General features: G+C 43.3%; 1 protein-coding gene across 2 annotated transcripts in view; it reads left to right on the top strand.

Moving 5' to 3' along the window:
• The window catches only part of PGM1 (phosphoglucomutase 1), a 66036-nt gene that overhangs the window by 28121 nt on the left and 13678 nt on the right, over positions 1 to 24237 (top strand). Inside the window, exons 1-7 of one of the 2 annotated variants that reach the window (XM_075999009.1) lie at positions 1523 to 1837; positions 8175 to 8337; positions 8691 to 8837; positions 10971 to 11096; positions 13988 to 14178; positions 15436 to 15590; positions 18687 to 18802. In XM_075999009.1, the coding sequence (XP_075855124.1) occupies positions 1538 to 1837; positions 8175 to 8337; positions 8691 to 8837; positions 10971 to 11096; positions 13988 to 14178; positions 15436 to 15590; positions 18687 to 18802 (1198 nt within the window). In that variant the 5' untranslated portion in view covers positions 1523 to 1537. Of the gene's footprint in view, positions 1 to 1522; positions 1838 to 8174; positions 8338 to 8690; positions 8838 to 10970; positions 11097 to 13987; positions 14179 to 15435; positions 15591 to 18686; positions 18803 to 24237 lie in introns of those variants that run through there. The other variant, XM_075999006.1, reaches the window with a different exon arrangement.

Here is a 24237-nt window from a genome sequence, read left to right on the forward strand (position 1 = left end):
TCCCTGCACATCAGCCAGCCCCATTTGTCATTTGAAGGGGACCCTTGCCAGTGGCCTACTTTCCACTCACAGGCCTGTTAGCTCTGCTGGTCTTGTGCAAATCAACCCCTGAACACGAAGTGTTCTTGCCTAACAGAGGGTCATTGGCCGTTCCCGGTGCCTGTGTATGTCCGGACCTTGCTTGACAAGTTAGTAGAAAAAGACTCAGATCTTGTTTCCCAAGGGATGATTCACTTTTCCCTTGAAAACCTTGACTCAGTGCATGTCAAACTCCTCCAACACGTGGCATGATTAGTCCTGGGTTACTTTTTAAGCATCCTTAACAAGTTCACCAAAACCTTGACAATGGAGCTTCTTAATTGGCAACGTCTGCTGAACAAGATAAAGAACACACATGTGTGTATTTTAATAGATTACTAATAAAATCTAAGGGATCAAATGGGATTGGATATTAAATTTATTCAGGTAAAATGTTTTTAAACGTCTTGGGTTCTTCAAAGGCAAAGAACTTAAACTGCTTCTCTAAAAACATTTTCTTAGAAGTGAAGAACATTTAAAACTGAGAAAATTTAAAAAGTTAATCTTACGTTCATTTTATTCTTCTAAATAATAGCTTGATCCAACCTCATGCACTCAGAAAAACATACATTCCCCTCCTCCCCCGTCCTGCCTATATTTTCAAGGATTTGGTGCACCCTCTTCCCCACTTGTTCATAAATTCAAAGGAATGATCAAGCCAGTGTTAATCCAGTGCATATTTAAAGGTATCTGTTCTTCTAGAAGTGAATACTATGTTGTTAAATCTTTGGTGGCCAATGAGTAAATCTGTCTGTTAGATGATTTTTTTTTTTTTCTAACGGGTTGCACATGGGAAGCAGAAAATCCCTGGGGTATCAAAGTGATGGTGATGTAAGAAATCCAGAGGTAACTGAGATCCCTCGCTTCCATTTTAAGATTGACCTTTAACTGGCTAGATGGCATGGAGCAACTTTAGCTACAGATGGCCTTCCCAGAGATGAATGCCCAGAGAGGCTCTGGTGTAAGGGGTGGTGGGAGCAGTGAGAGCCACACCAGGGTGTCTTATTCACTAGCCTGCTTCCTGGGACTGCAGTTGCTCCGTCTTTGCCTGAGCTCTGAGAGTGGAGTCTGGCAGCCACCTGGTGTTCGTTGCTGCAGACTGCTGCATGCAGCGCTGTTGGAGCTATCTCTTCCCCAACGGAGAGATGAGGCAAAAATAATTGAAGGGTATTTGGCTTGGCTAAGGGGGCAGAAGTGTCCTCATCAAAACAACTTTGGAGACCTGTTTTGTGTGTGGGTGTGGGTGGGTGTGTGACTCTTAACTTTTCCACAAGAGCTAACGACAACAACAACAAGGAATTAGCCAAGCTGTCTCATTGAGAGGGATCGTCCAGGCAGAACCTCGATTTTAGTTACTCAGTCGACAGATACCATTGATTGCAACTGCAGGTTGGACTGTTTTGGGGGACCCTTGACTGCTTTCTGAACACCCTCACTGAGCCAGTGGTGGAAGTGAAAGATGAGTGATTTTGAAGAATGGATTTCTGGGACATACAGAAAAATGGAAGAAGGTCCCCTCCCTCTGTTGACTTTTGCCACAGCTCCCTACCACGATCAGAAACCAGGAACGAGTGGATTACGGAAGAGAACCTACTATTTTGAGGAAAAGCCATGCTATCTGGAGAATTTCATCCAGAGTATATTCTTTTCCATAGACCTAAAAGATCGCCAGGGATCATCACTGGTGGTTGGTGGAGATGGGCGGTATTTTAATAAATCGGCAATAGAAACGATAGTGCAGATGGCAGCTGCCAATGGGGTTGGTATATGATAAGTATTATTATGTTTCTGGCTCTCCAAATAACCCCTTATTTTGCAGAAATATGCAAACATGCAAAGATTCGTATATGGCATACACCTCAATTCTACTAACAACCAGTTAAGTTTCATTGTGACTTGGGAGATTGTTAAACTCTGAAAATACTCTAGCAATTACAGTTGTCACACTGGGATATTAGAATGTATAATATGTTCAGCTTCTTATGTGTTGTATGCTGTTCTTGTGCTTGAAAAAGTACCTGTTGCTTTTTAGACATTGAAAGCACACTCTCAGCCTTAAGCTGTTTTATCTACATTCTAACTAGCTTCAAGGGGCACCCTACCCTATGTAAGAGGGCTCTAATGAATGGTGGAGAGAGGAGGATTTTGTTTTCTTTCAATGGCTTCCTTGTTGAAGTTCAGTCACTTGTCAAACAGGAAAACAAAAGCCAGGGCATGCTGTTGTTTATGGATCCTGGTAGTCATGCAGAAATGCTGGGAGGGGCTTGGAAAATGTTAGGTGTGAGCCTTCCAAGAGGACCTGTTACAGGGGCACCTGCTTATAATGACCTTGGACACAAAGAAGCCCCTGTGCATGGTGAATTTGTGCATCAGGGTAGAGATAATAACTCCTGTAAGAAAATAATATAAGGAGGCTCTGGTAAAGCTCTGCATCGTGAACAACTGTGTTGGCCGGATTAAGCAAATGAGAAGGGATATTGTACCAGAAAGCATTGATCTTGATAATCTAACAATTTGCACAGCTTGCTGATTTACAGGAAGGTGGGCATCAGGACATTGCTGGTTTTGCTCTGCACATTCCTCTGCAGGCTCAAAAATATGTTTTTAGTGTTTTAGATAATACTTAGCAATAATCCGAAGCACCCAGCCCTTCGGTATCCACAAATTTTACACATCTATTATTTCTTTTCTGGAAGAGATTGCGATTCTGAGAACATAAAATGTAGTATTCCAACCAAATGTGTGGGGCATTTGTTTTCAGCCTATTTTAATAATATGCCAAGCAGGTGTGTTTGCAGAAACCAAATTAAAACAAAACCAAACCAAACACACCGCCACCTAAATGTAAAAGTATTTGTAGGTCCTCTTGTTTATAATGAGTTTTCCTTTGATGTGCAGTTTCAGAATCTGAATGCCTCTCATGTAAAAATTGCTGATAAAGCACTCAAGTATGAAATTATTATGAAGCATACACATTTTTACGATAAAATGTGACATGCTATAAATTTTGTCTTTGAGGAGAGCTGCAAAGGGAATGGTATTAGGATGCTTTTAATCTTGTGAGAGAGACGGATGGAACATTATTTCTCTGCATGTATCTGGACTGTTGACTGGACCTGGCACACTGTCCCCTTTGCTGTGATAGATTTGGCTTCATTTCATTTTTGTGTGGAGCCGAAGGATGTGGAAGAGGTGGTAGGAATGTGTAATTCAGGCAGACCCTGTGGACTTTCTCAGATTTACTATCTGAAGCTTTGCTAAATAATACATTTAAATGATGATAATTGACTGAGTATGGTAGCTGCCTATTTGTTACAGCTGTGGCAGCCCAGGCAATATTTTCAAGTCTTTTCAAGGACATTTCTTATTAAAAACAGTGTTGCATTTAAAACAGCCATGCTGTCCAATTGAATTACTTAAAACATTTAGTGGACTGATAATACCTTTTAATCTGATAAAAACCTATGAAATTCTAAAGGGTTTGATTTCTTCCTTTTCTAACATATCTTAAAATCTGACTATTTTAACATCCCTTTGAGTGTGCATAGGACTTCAGGGAGGAAATCTAAAGGAAGGGTAATTATTGACACAGATTTTGGCAAAAGTCAGTGTTCCTGCTTCACTTCACCTCCACTCCACCCATGAGGCAATTCTTGGAGGACTTTTCAGCCCACTCGGCTAAATAGAGATCATTTCACTTTTTTCCCTTTAGCATACTTTTATCTGGTGCATTTATGGATTATAGAATATGATTTGCCTTCTTAAGAAGTTTCTCTTTGTTCTTATATGCATGGAGCTATCTGCTTTTACAGGACATTTTAATGTACAAAATGAGATATTGTGGGTCCCATTTAGATTATTGATATCTCATTTGGTCCCCAGAGCTCTAAATTTAGAGGTAAGTTTACAGGTGAGAGCAGAACTCGTGTGTATGCCTAGCAGGACAAAGAAAATGGAACTTGGGTTTTTTTTTTTTTAATGAAACATAAGAAAACAAGCCCTATTTTCAATAAAAAGGAAAAATTTAAAGTGTGTTCCCTGCCATGACTATTAAATGTTTGGGGAGCAATGAGATACCCATTTTGGTGGCTAGACCTGAGTTATAAGGAAGGAGGTAGTGGGAGAGGAGGGCAGACAGGGGAGGCCGTTTGATGATTGACTCTAAGTGCCAGGCTCAGGGTGTTATCTCTAACTAGAGAGCCAGGGAAGGTAAAATACAGGTAACATCAAATTTATCATTTGAACCACTTTCAGTGTATGGCTCAATGGCATTAATTACATTCGCAATGTTGTACAATCATCACCACTATCCATCTCCAGAACTTTTTTTTATCACCCCAAACAGAAACTCTGTACCCATTAAACAATCACTCCCATTCCCACTCTGTCCAGCCCCTGGTAACCTCTAATCTCCTCCCTGTCTCTGTGAATTTGCCTATTCTAGAATCATGCAATACTTGTCCTTTTGCATCTGGCTTATTTCACTTAGCATAATGTTTTCAAGATTTATCCACGTTGTAGGATGTATCAGAATTTCATACCTCTTTTTTAAGTTAAAAACATTTACACTATATATGTCCCTCCAATCACACCCATATCTATAGATAGCAATGTCATCTTTGAATACAGTGATCAATTTTTAAAAAAGAGTTAATTGTGATAAAAACACATAATAAAATTTACCATCCTAACCACTTTTTTTTTTTTTTTTTTTTGAGATAGAGTCTCACTCTGTTGCCCAGGCTAGAGTGCGGTGGCGTCAGCCTAGCTCACAGCAACCTCAAACTACTGGCCTCAAGCGATCCACCTGCCTCAGCCTCCCGAGTGGCTGGGATTACAGGCACACGCCTGGCTAATTTTTTCTATTTTTAGTTGTTTGGCTAATTTTGTTTCTATTTATAGTAGAGACGGGGTCTCGCTCTTGCTCAGGCTGGTCTTTAATCCCTGAGCTCAAGCAATCCTCCCACTCAGCCTCCCAGAGTGCTAGGATTACAGGCGTGAGCCACCTCGCCTGGCCTTGTCCTAACCACTTTTTTTTTTTTTTTTTTTTTTTTTTGAGACAGAGTCTCGCTTGTTGCCCAGGCTAGAGTGAGTGCTGTGGCGTCAGCCTAGCTCACAGCAACCTCAAACTCCTGGGCTCAAGCGATCCTGCTGCCTCAGCCTCCCGAGTAGCTGGTACTACAGGCATGCGCCACCATGCCCGGCTAATTTTATATATATATTAGTTGGCCAATTAATTTCTTTCTATTTATAGTAGAGACGGGGTCTCGCTCTTGCTCAGGCTGGTTTCGAACTCCTGACCTCGAGCAATCCGCCCGCCTCAGCCTCCCAGAGTGCTAGGATTACAGGCGTGAGCCACCGCGCCCGGCTTGTCCTAACCACTTTTAAGCGTACGTTTCAGCAGTGTGTGTTGTGTGTTGTGCTCTACACTATAACAATATAGTGTTGTGCAACACATCTCTAGAAATTTTTCATCTTGCCAAACTGAAACTCTATACCCATTGAACAATTCCCCCATTTGTCCCTCCTCTGGCAACCACCACTGTACTTTCTGTTTCATGATTTTTTGACTACTTTAGATACCTTAGATTCCATGTAAGTGGAACCACACAGTATTTGTGTTTTTGTAACTGGCTTATTTCAGTTAGTATAATGTCCTCAAGTTTCATTCGTGTTGTAGCACGTGCCCAGATTTCCCTCTTTTTTAAGGCTGAATAATATTCCAGTGTGTGTGTGTGTGTGTGTGTGTGTGTGTGTGTGTGTGTGTGTACGTGTGTGTATTTATATATACCCAACATTTTGTTTACCTGTTCATCTGATGATGCACATTGATTTACTTCCCCCTGTGGCTTTTGTGAGTAGTACTGCTATGAGCATTGGTGTATAAGTGTCTGTTTGAAACCTGCTTTCAATTAGGTATATATCTAGAAGTAGGATTTCTGGATCATATAGACAGGGAAGGTTTTTGAGTAGAATAAGGGCACAGAATTATGGTTTAGAAAGATGAACTAGGTGGGCCTGAGTATATAGAATGGATTAAGCTGGGGTAGAGCAAGGGAGGTTCAGGTGGGAGAGAGGCAGGGGAGATTGAATTAGGAGCTGTTATCATGGTCCAGATATTTTTGAGAGAAGGAGGGAAATACAGCAATACTTCCCCTGTATCAGGTTGAGGAGTAATATTCATAAGGTGATTCACAAGAAAGAGTTTGGTTTGGGAGAGGATGGTTTTGGTCAAATGTACCTCTTTTGCGGCTCAAGAGAGAGAAGCTACCATGGATTTACCTTGCTTCTATCTCTTGACTTTCCTTCTTACCCTTAGCCCTGGTATAATCCTCTCAGCCTGGAACCATTGCTGACTGCAGATCTTACCATAAGGAACAGTAGAATTAAAGGGGTGACTTGGGAGTGTTGCTTAATGTTCGTCAGCGTCTCTTTCCACACTAAATGCATACACATTCTAAGTAAAATTAATGGGCTTGATGTGCAAATACAATTTCCATATAACTCTGGAAGCCACTCTGGGTGATTAAATTAACACCCCTAAGTTTCCACTATGGAAATTGTGGGACTGCCCAAACATAGGCTTTTATTCTCATCACAACCACACCTGGCAACATCTGGAAGGGTGAGATGTCACCTTTCCCACCATATTGTGTCAGGAGGTTTCAGTACCTTCCCCAGCTATGGCCACTAATGTGCTGTGTGACCCTGTCATGTCATCTGTCCCAGTGTCTGCTATAGCACCTTTCCATCAATGCTTGTTATTATTGCTGTTCATTGGGTGCCAGAATGAATGAATGGGCAGGACTGTGATAACTCCGGACCTCAGCTTCCTCATGTATGCAGTGGCACTTGGGAGGAGCAAATGGGAGAATGGATTGAAAGTGTCGTGGGATATAAAAAGCACTCTGCAGCTCATTAATAAGCATCAGTATTGATCCCGCACCATCTCCAGGATCCTCTAGTCTATAAAGGAGCCAATTTACAGCTCCTACTCTGGTGGTTACCATTTCCTGGGCAAGGCAGGACAAAACAAATACATTAGGGCAGCTACAATGAAAATTGTTCAGAGATAGACATGAGAGCCAAGAGGTGACTGAAATGAAGCCCCTGCTTCCTGGGAGGTGGTTGGTAGTAGAGAGGTTGGTGGTTTTCAGTGACCTATGGGAGGATGGCAACGCTGAGTCCCAGAAAAACTCCCCATTTTATAAGTCTTTTTTATTATATATAGCAAGTCACATCTTCAAGTAAGTCAGAGGAACTGTCAGGATGTTTGCCTTATTTTCCAACTTGGGTCATGTTGAAACAGATATAAATTACTGTCATTTTAACGTAAAAAGATTTAGGAGCTGTGCTGATACCATCTGTGAGAGAGACAGGAAGAGTTAAGAATGCAGCAAAAGTCCCACCTGTAGTCCTTTCAGGCAGGTGGTTCTGACTAGTTTCGTCAGTAACAACTCCTGGCATTCTTGTCTTAGGTCCAGGAGGTAACCCAGGTACACTCTGACATGGGTAGGTGTGTCTTGCTTTGAGAAAACCCCCTATATGAAAAGTCCAAGATGATCAGAAAGATAAATTTACAAGATGCATTTTATAATATCCTTGATATAAAGTTTGCCCATTGTACTTTTCAAAAATTTTACTTTACAAAAGCCTTCTCTTTGTATAGAATCCCTTTAACTAGCTAAACTTATATCCTCTCTCCCATTGCAGATTGAAAGTATGATTGAATTGGATAAAAATGTGGGCTTTCTCACAATCTTTCAATGCATCCAAATGACGAACCTGATCTGGAAAGGCTCTGTTTGGAAGATGCTATGTTTTCTTGCCAGAGCCTTCCCCAACCCCTGAAACACACACACTCTTCTAAAACTACAAAGTCCCAAAAACTATCTGAAGGAATGGCTTTGTTCCACAATGCTGATTCTACTTCAATAATATGGTGGAGACATTCAATCTGTCAATGTTCATTAAAGAAAATCTTTTCTCATCCAGTAGAATATGTCTTTGTATGTCTGCCTCTTTTTCTGGGGTGTCTGTGCGGTGGCTCTAGATTTATTGATGTTAAAGTGTGGGCTCTGGGTTTCTTCTCCTAGATTGGTCGCTTAGTTATTGGACAGAATGGAATCCTCTCTACCCCTGCTGTATCCTGCATCATCAGAAAAATCAAAGCCATTGGTGGAATCATTCTGACAGCCAGCCACAACCCAGGAGGGCCCAATGGAGATTTTGGAATCAAATTCAATATTTCTAATGGAGGTAAGTTTGCTGTCATTTTGAAGACAGGCAATTTTATATTCAGTAGGATAAACCAACACCTGAAGCCTTGGGAGGCCAGAGTTCTGGTTCCGATCCTTTAGCAGGGGGGCTATTTGCTTTATTTCTGCATTTTGGTGACAGGGAAATGATTCTTATTCTTGCTGTATGTGGATATGAAGAGCCATGCGCAAATCATCACTAACATATTTCGTTTTAGAAAAAGTCCTGATGCTCTGCTGCCTGAATGATGACATGGTGCATGTGCTAGCGAGGAGGAACTGATGAACTTTGGATTCTTTGTATTTTCATGTCAGCTGCACAAAGTGACCTACTGTTTGCTGTTTGATTTCCAGGTCCTGCTCCAGAGGCAATAACTGATAAAATTTTCCAAATCAGCAAGACAATTGAAGAATATGCAATTTGCCCCGACCTGAAAGTAGACCTTGGTGTTCTGGGAAAGCAGCAGTTTGACCTGGAAAACAAGTTCAAACCCTTCACAGGCATGTTTGCTTTCCTCCTCTTACTGCCCGCTCCTGTTTCCAACTTGAGCAATTTTCCTTTGGAGGTATTAATATAGTGGGTCTTCAGCTATGGAAAGATTGTGGTCACTGGGCTTTGTAAGCATTAATCAATTAACAAGTGTGGAATTAGGTTTGGGAGTCCAGAGACCTGGGCTTTCTGGGTCCTGCCAGTGATCACCTTCGTGACATTGGGTAAGTCATTCCCAATTCTCTGGGCCTCAGTTTTCAGACCTGTAAAACAAATGGCCTTGACTAGAAGACCTGTAAGACTGCACTCATAGTTAACTTTTACTGACCTCTTGTTACATGCCAGACTCTTCACATGCATCATTCCATTTTATTCTCACAGTAGACCTGGGAGTGCAGCACTGTTAGTATTCGATATTTACAGATGAGGAAATGAAGGCTGAGAGAGGTTAATAACACACTCAGGGTCCCAGTCAGGGAATGGGAAAAAAAACCAGGATTTAAACTCAGGTGTCAATGACTCCCATGCCTGGCCTTTTTTTCCCCCCCCTGATTCAGTAAAATCAATCAGACCAAGTTTGAGGACTAAATTGAAACTCCTTGTATAGGCAGCTGTGTTTAGCATTTTGTTGTTGAATGCCAAGGTATTGTAATAATTGATGGAATAAATGTTTATACAGTTATTCATATTAATAAAATGAGAATGAGATGGTTGGCAATGGACTTTGCCCTAACATGTATTCTTTTCTTCTGGACTGCAACTTTATGCAATGCATTTTTTGTTTGAACCTACCCATCGAGAGCTGACAATTCATCCTAATAAAGATAAAGTGGTACTTTGGTACATCTCAAAGATGTTCTTGGGTTTCAGAAAACACCAGCAGAGAGTTTCTTAAAATTTTAATGTCTTGAAAATATTCAGAACCCATGAAAATGCAACAAGAACAACAATACTAAGTTCGTATATTTGTTTTATTTCTTAAGCAGTATATGTGAAAAGTGATTCACTAAAAAATTTTGTTTTTAATTTTTTTTTTTTTTTTTTTTTGAGACAGAGTCTCATTCTGTTGCCCAGGCTAGAGTGCTATGGCATCAGCCTAGCTCACAGCAACCTCAAACTCCTGGGCTTAAGCGATCCTTCTGCCTCAGCCTCCCAAGTAGCTGGGACCACAGGCATATGCCAACATGCCCGGCTAATTTTTTCTATACACTTTTAGTTGGCCAATTAATTTCTTTCTATTTTTAGTAGAGACGGGGTCTCGCTCTTGCTCAGGCTGGTTTCGAACTACTGACCTTGAGCGATCCACCCGCCCCAGCCTTCCAGAGTGCTAGGATTACAGGCATGAGCCACCGAGCCCGGCCTGTTTTCAACTTTTTACCATTAAATCATGATGACTAAAAAAGAAAAAGACCTGAAAAAGAAAAAGAAGAAAAGTAGGCGTTATGTTTTCCGTTATCTGTAACACCAAAATGCACCTCTTACGGAGATGACTAGGGAGCAGTGTGGCTGTCTAGCAGAATTTATGCCACCTCCATTGAAAGTCCCCTGTGTGCCCCATCCGGGCTGTGTGGGCAAGCGCCTTAACATTTCAGACCTTAAGCTTGAGGCGCGGTGGCTCACGCCTGTAATCCTAGCTCTCTGGGAGGCCGAGGCGGGCGATTGCTCGAGGTCGGGAGTTCAAAACCAGCCTGAGCAAGAGCGAGACCCCGTCTCTACTATAAATAGAAAGAAACTAATTGGCCAACTAATATATATAGAAAAAATTAGCCGGGCATGGTGGCTCATGCCTGTAGTCCCAGCTACATGGGAGGCTGAGACAGAAGGATCGCTTGAGCCCAGGAGTTTGAGGTTGCTGTGAGCTAGGCTGACGCCACGGCACTCACTCTAGCCTAGGCAACAAAGCGAGACTCTGTCTCAAAAAAAAATAAAAAATAAAAAAAATAAAGTAAGACTAACAACATTTACTTCTCAGGAAAATTGTTAGTATTAAATGAGATATTGAATAGCTCTGGGATATTGGAACTGCTCCATAATTGTCCTTTTAAAACAGCCATTGCAGGTTTATAACAACGTAATCATTTCGGAGTATGATATTTCTAAATGTGTTCAATCCTTCCATCTCTTAACGCTGCTTGATCTCACAGTGGAAATTGTGGACTCGGTGGAAGCTTATGCTGCGATGCTGAGAAACATCTTTGATTTCAAGGCGCTGAAAGAACTACTTTCTGGTCCAAACCGGCTAAAGATCCGTATAGATGCCATGCATGGAGGTATGCGGTCATTTCTCTAAGATTCTCTTCTCTCAGAGATAGGAAGTCGCTCTCTACTATGTGTGTCACAGTGCTTTAACAACGCTCTTCTCAAGTCTCTCTCCAACAGTTTTGAAACAGAGTTGTTTTGCAACCTTTTCCAAGCAGTATTCACACAGATAAAAATCTAATTGTCTGTAGCAAAAATAGTAGCGACATTCCTCAGGGTAAGCTAGCGTGAAGGTCAGCATTTCCACATTAAGCGTCAGGTTTTGAGTAACATGCATCTGTTGTCGCGGACTCTCCCTCCCCCTCCCCCTCCCCTCCCCCTCCCCCTCGGAAGATACCGCTCATTCTTCTGCACACCCCCGTGTATTTCTGAGGAGGGAATGTATTTGCTAGATGTGGCAAACATGCCCCTGAGCCCTGAACCCCAGCAACACCTGCCCCTACTTGCTCCTTTTCTTAGAAGAGGGGAAAAAGCAAGCTGAGGACTAAATTCAGGAACAACAGGATGTGTATATCCTTCTCTTCCTCCTCTGTGGGTGGTGCGGTCAGGTCAGTAGAGACTGCAGCCATCACTGTGAACCGGGGCCGTGGAGTTTTCTCATATGTAGGAGTAGGAGAATTCCTGAGCACTTAGATTGTCCATGTCTGTGGTCCCCAGCCCCCAGGCCACAGCCGGTACTGGTCCGTGGCCTGTTAGGAACCCGGCCACGCAGCAGGAGGGAAGCAGTGGGCGAGTGGAGTGAAGCTTTATCTGTATTTATAGCTGTTCCCCATCACTCTCGTGACTGCATAAGCTCCGCCTCCTGTCACATCAGCGGTGGTGTTAAATTCTCATAGGAGTGCAAACCCTACTGTAAATTGCACATGCAAGGGATCTAGGTTGCACACTATGAGAATCTAACGCCTGATGGTCTGAGGTGGACCTGAGGTGGTGATACTAGCACAGGGGAGCGGCTGCAGTTACAGATCATCATTAGCAGAAAGGTTTGACTGCACAATAAATGTAATGTGCTTGAGTCATACTGAAACCATCTCCCCAACCACCCCGGTCCGAGGAAAAATTGTCTTCCATGAAACTGGTCCCTGGTGCCAAAAACATTGGGAACTGCTGATCTATGTGTTTTGTGATAGTTTAGAATGTTAGAACCTTTGAGTGGCAGGGATTCTCCCTGGTGTGGAGAATCTGCCTACGTGGGGAAGACCTTCTGCCCAGTGCTTGGACCCTTTCAGTGATGCCGGCTGGGGCCTCCTGTGACACTGCAAACCATGGGTAGAAAATCTTCTCCTAGCGGGCTGAAATTTTCCATCCCTGGAACTTCCCCCCCTGGGATCCTGGCTGGCCCTCTGGAGTCCCACAGAAAGGGTCTTCTTCCTTCTTCAGACGAAAGCATTCCTGTCATTTTAAGCCAGTCAGCAGACATGTATTGAGAACCTGCTACATGCATGCTTGGCGACTAGGCAGGCAGTTGGCAGATGACTTCCTTCTAAGAGTTTGGGGAATGTTTGGGGGCATGAGGCAGGTAAAAAACTAACCACTGCTGGGCCAAGAAAATGAGAGTTAGAATCTCAAGTATTGTCTTTGGGGTTAGAAAAAGGCATAGTTTGATTAGGGGTATCACGAAAGTTTTCCTGGAAGAGATGGCAGTTTTTCGTAACACTCAGCTTTTAGGAAAGAAAGAAAGATCTAGGGTGATGGAAATCAAGCGATGGTTATTCCCAGCAGAGTCAATGACTTTCACAAGGATGTGAAGGTTTAAAAATAGATGCCACATTAGGAGAATGAGGTGAAGCCTGGGCTGGCTGGAGAATGGGGCTTGTAGGGGGGTACTGGGTAAGAGAAGCTGGTCAGGAAATAGAATTCTTTTTTCCAGGTCCTTCAGTTGTTCCTCTAATGCCTCCCTTTCTGTATCCCTCACCGCCCTGGCTGCCTTGGCCCCATTCTGTGGTGTGTCAATAACCTGTGTAACGTGCGGCCCCTAATAGGAGACACTCTGCCCTGTTCTGACCTCTGGCATGTGTTGTGTTGGGGCTAGTACCTTCCTTGATGAAAACTCATCCTCAACATCTTAGAGATGCATATTCTTGGCTTACAAAATGTCATTGTAAACATATGTGACTGGTTTCTCCTGTCACTTGTTGTTACTGGTTTTTGTTTGTATTTTTTTGACCAGTTTTTCAGAAAGCTTGACATCGTAGAAAGATAGGAGCTCTGAATCCCAACCCCTACTCCTATTAGCTGTGTAAGTTTGGGCAAATTTCTTATCTCAGAACATCAGTTTTCTTATCTATAAGTTGGAGGTTATAATCACAATGTAAACATTTGTAACATATGTGCCAGGTACCGTTGCCAATGCTTCCTATCGATTAACTCGTTTAATTCTCACATCAACCCTGTTAGGTGGTTACTGTTATGATCCTCATTTTGCAGATGGGAGACACTGAGGCCCAGAGGGATTAAATAACTTTCCCAAAATTGTACAGCCAGTGATTGGCAGAGGTGGGAGTTGAACCCAAGACATTCTGATTGCGGGGTCTAGACTCTTAAGCACTGAGCTGTCCCACCTTGTGGGTTCTTCTGGAGGACTGAATGAGGAAATGGTTGAGCAGTACTTGGCACAGGTGTACAGTAGGGCCCATAAGATTAGTTCCTTTCCCTTCCCTCACTCTTTCCCTCGTGACTGTCCCCACCTTCCCAACCTAATCTCTCATTGTTCCCTCTTACAGACCCTTCTTCCCCAGTCAGACTTGCTCTTGACTAGCCCCTGAATACAGTTCGTACGTTCTCATTGCTGCTCTTGCCTTTCTTCTCCCCGGGATGCATCCACCTCACCCCCCATCCTCACATACTTTAAGAAGTTTTATTTTCCGATTCCCCACGTACTTTTGCTTTGTGCTTTCCGCAGTTGTGGGACCATATGTAAAGAAGATCCTCTGTGAAGAACTCGGCGCCCCTGCAAACTCAGCAGTCAACTGCATTCCTCTGGAGGACTTTGGAGGCCACCACCCTGACCCCAACCTCACCTACGCAGCCGACCTGGTGGAGACCATGAAGTCAGGAGAGCATGATTTTGGGGCTGCCTTTGATGGAGATGGGGTGGGTACAAGTGCATTTAAGTGAACTCTGGTGCAGGCCAGGCCTGATCTTGCAGATGAGGACAAAGGAGGGATTGCTTCTACCAGGCCCTGGAAGCCACTGTCAGGGGTCTCTCATTGTACCCAAGGTCAGAACTAAATTATTAAAAGACCATCTTGAACAGAAATAAGAGTCACTGCAATGGAACCCATGTGTTTAATTTCGGATATCCATATTTGCTAAGAGTGGCAGGTAAATGGGTTCCAGGTATGATGTAATGACTGATCCTTCCTGAGCTCCTTAGGTTCTACATGCCTGTCCTAAAGAAGGTTTCTGCTTTCAACCGGCAGCTGGCTACTTATTTAATCCCTGGAAAAAGTTTGGGTCTTTTAAGGTGCCCATTCATTCACATTAGCTGAATGTTGAAACTATAATTTTATATTCTATATGAAGATGATATTGAGAGAATTAACTTGTTATTCCTTCTCTACAATGAAAATGTTTGTCAATAAGCTGTTTTATTTACACTGGTGACTGTATCAGACAATGAAGGGATAGATGTGTCTTAGGTTGTCTCCCTGGTGTCTCACAGGTAGTAGGTGCTTTACTTAGTACATGTACTTAGTAAACATGGATTCTAGCTAATTCTAGCTGATGATATTTCCTGAAAAATAATTTTTCCCTTATCAAAATTTTGGGAAATTAAAGGGATTTCCTAGCAGACATTATTTCACAACGCGTCTTTGTGATACGGTGTGTGTTGGGTGGTTTTCCCCTCCATATTCCCAGGTACTTGAGTGTGACTGTACACCAGGCACCAAGGAACCAGTGATAGTGGCAGCATGTTTTTCTGGGTCCAGTACCCAATGGAGGGGCCAGGATTTAGGAGCCCTTCCTTGAAGAAATCTGCCTTAGACCTACCAAACTGTGTAAACAGCCAGCGTTTCCTCTCTCATTGTGTTCTCCCCTCCCCTGGGAGAGAGGCGATTGGTTCCAGAGTTTGGAAAAGGTCTAGGAGGTTAACATTAGCTGGCCTCTGGAAGGAGAACAGAGTATTTGGCTCAAAAGAAGTTTGCGCTTGCACTTTAATTGAAAACAGTTTTAACTCTTTGGCCCAATGGTACTGTATATACCCATTAAAAATAAAATCCAGTGTTTAAAATCCAGTATAAGTAAATGTATCAGTTTTCAATTTTATAAAAACCCCCATGGAAGATAGTTTGATTTCTTGTAGTCCGATTAAAAGGTCTTCCTTTGAATCTTCTTTCCCCCCTGTAGGATCGAAACATGATTCTGGGCAAGCACGGGTTCTTTGTGAACCCTTCAGACTCTGTGGCTGTCATTGCTGCCAACATCTTCAGCATTCCTTATTTCCAGCAAACCGGGGTCCGCGGCTTTGCACGCAGCATGCCCACCAGTGGTGCCCTGGACCGGTAGGTCTCTCCATTTCCTTGGCCCTCCTGTCTTGGATTGTCTTGGTCCTCACCGTGCCCTTCACCATGCCCAGTGCACTCACTCGTCCTTCCCTTCCAGCATAGGCCTTCTGGTGCAGAGCGCTCACTGAGTGCTTCTTGTATGAGGGAATGGGTGGTTTTTTCCTGGATTAGATGCCCCCCTCTGCGCTCCCTTTGCACCCTGGACTTCCTCCCTCGTGGCACTCAGCTGTGTTCTGATAGCCTGCGTGCCTGACTGGCTGCCCTGCTGGGCCGTGTACTTCTGCAGAGAGAGGATTGTTTTTTTCATCATCCTAGACTCTGCCTGACCCTGGTGTGCCTGGCACATAGCAGGACAAACACACACACACATCATTTTTTTTTTTTTATTTTTTTTTTATTTTTTTTATTTTTTTTTTTTTCTTTTTATCTGGCTTCTGAGTGAGACATCATTTTTTGAACAATGAATGAATGAATGAATGTTAATGAATAAATGAATGGATAGCTCTTTAACTGTACTCAAGACATTTTTCTAGAAGACCACTTTTACTTTAGCAGTGTGCACAGAGTTTGGGTGAAAGAGCATATTGAAGCAATTTTGGAGTTTCAACAGAACTGGATCACCCATGTACACACAAGCACAGTGAATGTTCATTTGTGTAAAATCTAAAACAGAAAGTTCAAATAGGTAAAAAATTACATTCAGTTTTTGTGAGATAGAAACCAGTGACAATAAATAGTTGCTATCTCAGATTTACTTGTTTGTATATTTGTGTATTTATTATGTATCACTTCATTGTACAAAGGCTTTAAGGTGGCTTATGAGATCACATCTAAAAACTTGAAAAATAAAGTAATAAGTAACAAATGAGGATTAGGGAAAATATTAATTAGAACATGTCAGATGCCCTAGAAACGTTTGCTAAATGAAAGATAAAGAAAGATGAACTAGACTGGGCATGGTGGCTCATGCCTGTAATCCTAGCACTCTGGGAGGCCGAGGCCGGAGGATTGCTTGAGGTCAGGGGTTCCAGAACAGCCTGAGCAAGACTGAGACCCCGTCTCTTCTAATAATAGAAAAATTAGCCAGGTGTCATGGCATACACCTGTAGTCCCAGCTACTCTGGAGGCTGAGGCAGGAGGATCGCTTGAGTCCAGGAGTCTGAAGTTGCTGTGAGCCAAGCTGATGCCATGGCACTCTAGTCCAGGCAACAGAGCAAAACTCTGTCTCAAAAAAAAAAAGAATTAATGAGTAAAAGGTCAAGGCCAGGGAAGACAATAGACTCAAGTATCTAGCCTCTTATAGGGATAGCTAATATTTATTGAACATTACCTTGTCCTAGACACTAAATCTTTAATGTGTTTTAAGTCATTTAATTTCTTAGACCAACCTCAAGGTAAATGCTGTATATAACTCCATTTTATTTTATCCTATTAAGTTAGTTAATTAATTTAGTTAGTTTTGAGACAGGGTCTCACTCTGTTGCCTAGGCTACAGTGCAGTAGTGTCATCATAGCTCACTGTAGCCTCAAACTCCTGGGCTCCAGTGATCCTCTTGCCTCACCCTCCCAAGTAGCTAGGACTACAGGCACGCACCAACCACCACGCCTGGCTAATTTTTCTGTTTTTTGTAGAATTGGAGTCTCATTCTTGCTTAGGCTGATCTTGAACTCCTGGCCTCAAGCAATCCTCCTGCCTCAGCAACCCCATTTTACTGGTGGGAAAACAAAAGGACAAAGAAGTAACTTGACCAAGGTCACCCAGCTAGTATATGGCTGGGTCAGAATTTGAACCCAGAGCCTTTGCTCCCATATTTGGGGCCATGCAGTAGTTTCCTATTGGAGGGGAGCTGGTCACAGAATGAGTGTTGACTTCACTTCAGCTAACAAGAAAGTAATAACTAATATCCATGCAGTGGTTCGTAGTTTATATAGTGTTTTTACATTCACCATCTAAATCCTCACAGCATCCTCATTTTAAAGAGGAAACTGAAAGTCAGAGAAGTTAACAGTCTTGTCCAAGACCCCACAGCCAAGTTAGAGCTAGAATTCAAACCCACTGTTTCTGCCTCCAGCTCCTATGTCTGAAGCTAGGAGCTGGTTTGTGGCCCTACTATCATCCATTAAACCCATCAGGTCCTGGAATGCCTTCTGTGTCATACACGAACAGATTAATTCTAACTTTTTGGAAAAATTGATAATACATATATAGAAATGCAACTGAAGTACGTCCTTATCCAGATAAAAGTTTATTGTATTTTCATGGCTTTCAAAATTATAGATTGGATTTTCCTCAAATATTAGCAAACCCTGACATTGCTTGGATAGGAATAAGGCAAGCGTTCCGGAAGCAAATCTCACTAAAACAGTGAGTGAAAACTGTCAGATAACTTTTCCTGTTCAAAAGGAAAGGAGTTTTTTTGAAAAGTCACTCAAAGGTTTTAAAGTCTAAAGATGTCTTGGGAGAAGTAAAAGAGGTATTAGAAGGGAAAAGGGACCCCCCCATCAGTGTGAGTGACCCTGGTGCAAACAGGAGAGACCCCCTGGGTCCTCTCCCTACAGGGCCTTCTGATGAGATGAAAGACCGTTGACTGGGCAGTTGAACACTGGGCAGTCAATGATCCTGGCTGGGTGAACTTGGTCTAATCACATGACATTCTGAGCCCTGTTTCCTTCTCTGTAAAATGCTGACCTCCCAAGCCCAGTATTTCATGATTCTGTGATTATAAGTACATCAAAACATTGTTCTTTTGTTTGTTATAGAATGGTTATAGATGCAGTCTATGTCCAAAACACATGGATTTAAATAGCCTACAAAATAGCCCTGCACATTTTACTACTGTTGTTTCTTCTAAAATATTAAACTCAGTGTTTTGAATTAATTCTTTCTTCTTCCCCCTCCTCTGAATCCACATATATAATAGCCCATTGTGCACAAGTTTTCTCTTATGATTTTCCACCAATCTTAGAATTATGTATACCTCTGAGCAACGCTAAATGGGACCCTTGATCACAATAACAGTTGCTCTTTTCCATCCTCACACGGCTACGCTAACAGTCCTGCTGTGATGTAACTTTGATTTCATGCCTTTGAAGGGTGGCTAATGCTACAAAGATCGCTTTGTATGAGACCCCAACTGGCTGGAAGTTTTTCGGGAATTTGATGGATGCGAGTAAACTGTCCCTTTGTGGGGAGGAGAGCTTCGGGACTGGTAAGTCACACTCCTGTGCTAGCATTTTCCTCCCTGTAACTGCTACTTCCAGTGAAAGCTTAGACTGCTAAGGTAGCACTGAAATAGCAACAGTAGCTGATGTGTCCTACATCAAGACACAATTTATTTATAACAACTCTGATGAAGTGTACACATTTGAAAAGCGGCAAGTGCATTCAGCCAGGAGGGCTAATTTTACTTTGAAAGGATCACATCTACGGAGACAGGAAGTTTGGGGGCCTCCTTGGCGGCATGGTCATTGAGTCTGTAGGGATTAGACAGAGTGATAAACACATTTTTCTTCCCTCAGTGGTCAAGGAAACCTTTATAAATGTTTTCATTTCTGGAAAGAAATAGGATAGAGGGAGTGTGTTTTTCATTTTTGTTTAAGAGGAGGTTTCAGCACAGTATTAAATCTTTCTCTTGCATAGACCCAGTTTTTCTATAGCAACAAGTTATGATTTATCAAGGTTAAATGAAGGAAGACCATGAGGGTGGAACTAAGTTGCTAGGTGATCAAGAAATTAAAACTATATCCTTGTGCATGAGGGTGTGTGTGTAATTGCAGTACAGTATACTCGGGGGATCACCCAAGACCCTTAGACCCAACTCTCTGCTCTCCTTCCTCCTCTCTGCTTGTCCAAATACTGACCTGAGCTCCCACCTTCTTCATGACCCTTCCTATGACCTCATTCTACCTACATCAGTCTCTCTTGCCTAAACTTATCTGTTCAGACACGTGGGTCTTTCCTAGGTCTTGGTCTCCAGCCAGATTGCAAGGTGCTTAAGTGGCCATATTGCTTCTCGTCCTATTCTCTCTACCCAATATTTTGAAGTAAAAGGACTGATCTTCTTGGCCCTTTAGTATTCTGGTGTCACCCTTTAGCAAAGAAAAGAAGATCAAAACCAAGCCTTCTGTCAGCCTTGCACTGAGTTGCAGTTCATGCCAGGTGAAACAACGGAATACTGACATCACTTCCTTTCCTACAAGGCTGGAGGTAGGGTGGGTGGAATGAGCTGGTAAATGTTGAGGCACATATTTACAAAGTTCTAAGCAATTTAATATCTTTGAGAGAGTGGTAGTACTCTTTGGCTATAAATTGACTTGCTCAAATTGGAAGGTATTAAGAAACATGGATGAGTCTTGGGGTTGAACAGTGTCCACAACAAAGGCTAGATCACTCCCCAGAGTTCTGGGTCTTTAATCAGAGATTACAGGGCACTGCCTAGTCCCTTCCTACTTCATGTAATGTAGATGGTGCCACATTAGTCCGAGGGATACTACATGAATGAGGGGGCCTTCTCCCTTGAAATACCCCCCACCCCAGTGTCATCTGGTGCCGGCGTGGTGTCAGTCATTCTTCTTTACAGATGAAGATGTCTTTGAAGGCAGGCACTGTGTCAAAACCTTTGGTTTCCTGCCCTGCCCTTATGTCTCTTTTATCAGTGCTGAGGCTGGTGAAAAGAGCAAAGTCTTGAATCGGGTTTCCCAGGGTGTGTGGTATGTGGAAGATTCTAGTTCCAGGAGAGGGTTCTGGGAGTCCACAAAGATTGGGAAACATGGAGTATACCTCTCTATCTCGGGTATTCACGATGATAGTAGCATTTGAAGGTTCCAGAACATTCTACTTTAAGGAATACTGTCAGTATAAGTTTTGCCCAAACATAGGTAACCACAATATCTTTTTTTTTTTTTAATGGTACGCACAGTAACATCTTGTCCCACAGACCCCTGTGGGAAGCACTGAGTAGGAGGGATCAGAGCCCCAGAGCCAAGTAGGAGTCCCTGGCGTTGACTGGCTGGGAACAGGCCTGGTGACAGGATGGCACAGGCTGCTCCTCTCTTACATGACAGGACTTCAGATTCTAGAAGCAGCTCTCAGGTCCTTCCTTCTCCAGGCCTCCCATCCTTGGTTCTTCCAGTTGTTCCTCATCTCATGTTGTTTATAGAGCCAGCACCAGCCTCTAGATGTTTCCATGTTCACCAGTGCCCCTCTTGGAAGGTGGTGCCTAGAACTGAGCCCAGATCGTCCAGGCCCGGCCTGGCCAGTGAAGAGTAGGGTGGGATGAGTCTTTCTAGTGATCTGGGCACAGTACTTCTCTTTATGTAACTTTCACTATGTTAGCTTTTAGGCAGTTTCATAATACTGTTTATGTAAGGCTGTGGATAATTAAACCCTTAAAGTTTATACCTGGAAGCATTTGCCAAGAAAATTCCCCCACGTTATATTTGTGGAATTGATTTCTTTGAACCAAAGCATTCGACTTTAGACTATTCCTTGCTGATATTTGCTCTGATTTATTAACCCATTCAACAAATACCTAGTGCCAACCATGGTTTTTTCTTCCCCTTGATATATTTTATGTCCAAAGAGAGAATGTATCATGAGAATAATCCACAAGTTCTTTCTCAGAAAGAAAGAAATTTGTTGTATAATATTTCTGAGATAAACATTTTTTTTTTTTTTTTAGACAGAGTCTCACTCTGTTGCCCAGGCTAGAGTGCCATGGCATCAGCCTAGCTCACAGCAACCTCAAACTCCTGGGCTCAAGTGATCCTTTTGCCTCAGCCTCCCAAGTAGCTGGGACTACAGGCACACGCCACCATGCCTGCCTAATTTTGTCTATATATTTTTAATTGTCCAGCTAATTTCTTTCTATTTTTTTTAGTAGAGACAGGGGTGGTGGTGATGGGGGTCTCACTCTTGCTCAGGCTGGTCTCAAACTCCTGAGCTCAAACTATCCACCCGCCTCGGCCTCCCAGAGTGCTAGGATTACAGGTGTGAGCCACTGCACCCGGCCCTGAGATAAACATTTTAAAAAACCAGGCTGCATAGCCATGGGTCTTCACCATTGCAAACAAGTACAGCTGAACTTACTGAACTGAACTGATCTCATTTAGAGAGGAGTTAATTTCCACCTACCCCATCCTTTGCTAGTGAATGTTTACAACAGTTCCTTTATGGAGTTTCGCAGGGTGGATGTTAGCGATTCTGTGAGCTTTGAAATATTTGCATTCTATAGCTTAATTGAGTGCAGGGCACTTTATTTCTGTATTTTTCCAGGAATAGCAGAGCCAATTTCTCAAGAAAGCCTCTTTGACCTTTCAGAGTGGGTCAAATCCCCTGAGTATTGGCTTACAAGGCACCACAGACCTCTCTTTTGTGGCACTTGTTGCAGTTGTGATTTTACAATTATTTGTGATTATTTGATTGTCTGTTGGCTCCACTAGACTGTAAGTTCCATGAGGACAGATTGTATCCCGAGAACCTCTCATAGAGCCCAGCATAGAATAGGTGCTCAGTAAACATTTGTTGAATGAATGAAAGAACACTATTCACTTGGCACCTTCCATTTAGACAAACAGAATTCTGCTGTTGGAAAGAACTTTAAAAGTCGTTTGATGTAATTTCCTGTACGACGCTGCAACCATAAGTGACCCGTCAGTGCTTTCCAGCTTAAACACCCACCTCAGTGGAGCATCCACACCTCACCTCTTGCAGCAGCCTGGGACTCTTGTGAGGACTCAACATCATTCCCACCTCTCGGTCCAGGGTTGGGGACCCCGAAGTCTTCATGAGAAGAAACGAGCTTCTACAAAAGTTAATTGCAAAGAGGTGCAAAAGGGAGTCAGACTTCAGAAGAACTGGCTCACCAAGTAAAATAAACATTTGAAGAATACGCCCATAATATTACCAAGTATACATTAGTCTGTTCGTGGTGGAGATACAGCAACTTTCTTACCTGATTATCATAACTACAGAGGCTAGAACATTTCTTCAGACGTCAGAATTACAAACACAAGGGATAAATGTGTTTTTCATTAGAAAATCAGAAATGGGGACCAGAACTAGCCAGGAGGAATCTGTTGTTTTCAGTTGATCTCATGGTGCAAAGCTGTTTTTTCCTCCTAACTGTGGATGATGAGGTGCATGTTTATACACAATGACAGAGGGCAAAGTGTCAGTTCTGTCCCACCTTGGATTCGTCAGGACATTGGAAGTAAAGTCATTGAATAATACAGACTGTCTTTGCCTTTGAAAGCCTTCCTCAATAAAATAGGGCACTTGGGGAAAAGGGGTAGGAAGCCAGGCTAAAGATGAACCTGGTATCACTTGGAGATATGCGAGTAAATTATGGTCTGGTCAGGTCCAGAGGTGAGCAGTGTCTTCCCTGTCCCATCTTGAAAAGGTTCTAGCGATAAAGTGTCATATAAGAGTGCTAACTTGAAGATATTCAGCATTCATGCTTTGCAGATTTCTTTTAATCTAAATTTCTTATGAAAAGTCCTTCATGTTTGTACTTCTTTGCATCCATTTGATCCTCAAATGTTTATTGAACTTTGAGTGTATCCTGGATGCTGGGTTAGGCTCTGGAGACACGGTAGCAAGCACGGCCTCCTTACGGAATGCTCCATGAGTTTCCATCTGGGGAAGGAGGTCAGACCCTGCCAGGTAATTACAAGTGTGCAAAGTGATAGAAGGGCAAGTACAGGGCACTGCTGGAGCTTCACACGCAGGGTGCCTAACCTGGATCTGAGGTGTAAGGAAGCAGATTTTCTATCTCGTTCTCTGCCCATTCTCACTTTCATAGCTCTTGAGTCCATTTCCCAGCAGGTAAAGCCCCCAGGGGAAGGCTGCAGCATCCCATGTCTAGGGAGATCCCAGACAGAACACCCCAGTAGAACGAGGCTTGTGCCCTAATTTTAACTAACTCCGTTGAACTGTTACCTGAAGGTCTGTCTCCCTCACCTGTCTGCGTTCATCTGTGAGGGCAGGGGACGTGCCTCACGCATCTTGGTATCCTCTCATGTGCTTGGAACATGCTGGCACTGATTCACGTTTGTTGGATGTAAAGTGAAGTTAGTGTGAGGACACAGCTCCTGCCTGCCAGGCACTTGCTACCTCCCTCCAGAGGCGCCTCACAGAAAGGGGACAGAGTTCCAGGGGCTGTCATGAGGCAGCGCAGGAGGCATTGCTAAGTGGAGAGTCTGGGACTGCTGGGGACAGCCCCCTGGGGGCTGGAGTGGTCTGGAAAAGGCTTCCTGAGGAGCTGGCCTTCCTTTCCGAGTGAAGTTATTTGTGCAGTGGAAGGCCGGGAGGACAGGACTGCGGAGCCTCCCGGCCAGTCAGCTGGGGCCTGGCCTTTCTTAATCCTTACTGAGAGCTGACTGTGGGTCAGGCGCAGGGTGGGGGTGGGGACGACTCATAGTGTAGGGTGGGGTGTGACCAAGGGAAGGGTAGAAGCACAGAGCGGGGACAAGGAGGGCGTCCTGGATAAGGGCGAAAATGAAAGGAATTGGAGGAGATGCAGCCAGGCAGATGGTGGGACCCCCAGGCAGAGGGAGCAGTCTGTTCAGGGGGCTGCAGGAGAGAGAGAAATGACGGGGAGAGACGGACAGCCAGCCAGACAGACACTGGTACTTTCAGAGAACT

Source organism: Microcebus murinus, chromosome 2 (genome assembly GCF_040939455.1).
Source record: "Microcebus murinus isolate Inina chromosome 2, M.murinus_Inina_mat1.0, whole genome shotgun sequence".
Classification (NCBI taxonomy): domain Eukaryota; kingdom Metazoa; phylum Chordata; class Mammalia; order Primates; family Cheirogaleidae; genus Microcebus; species Microcebus murinus.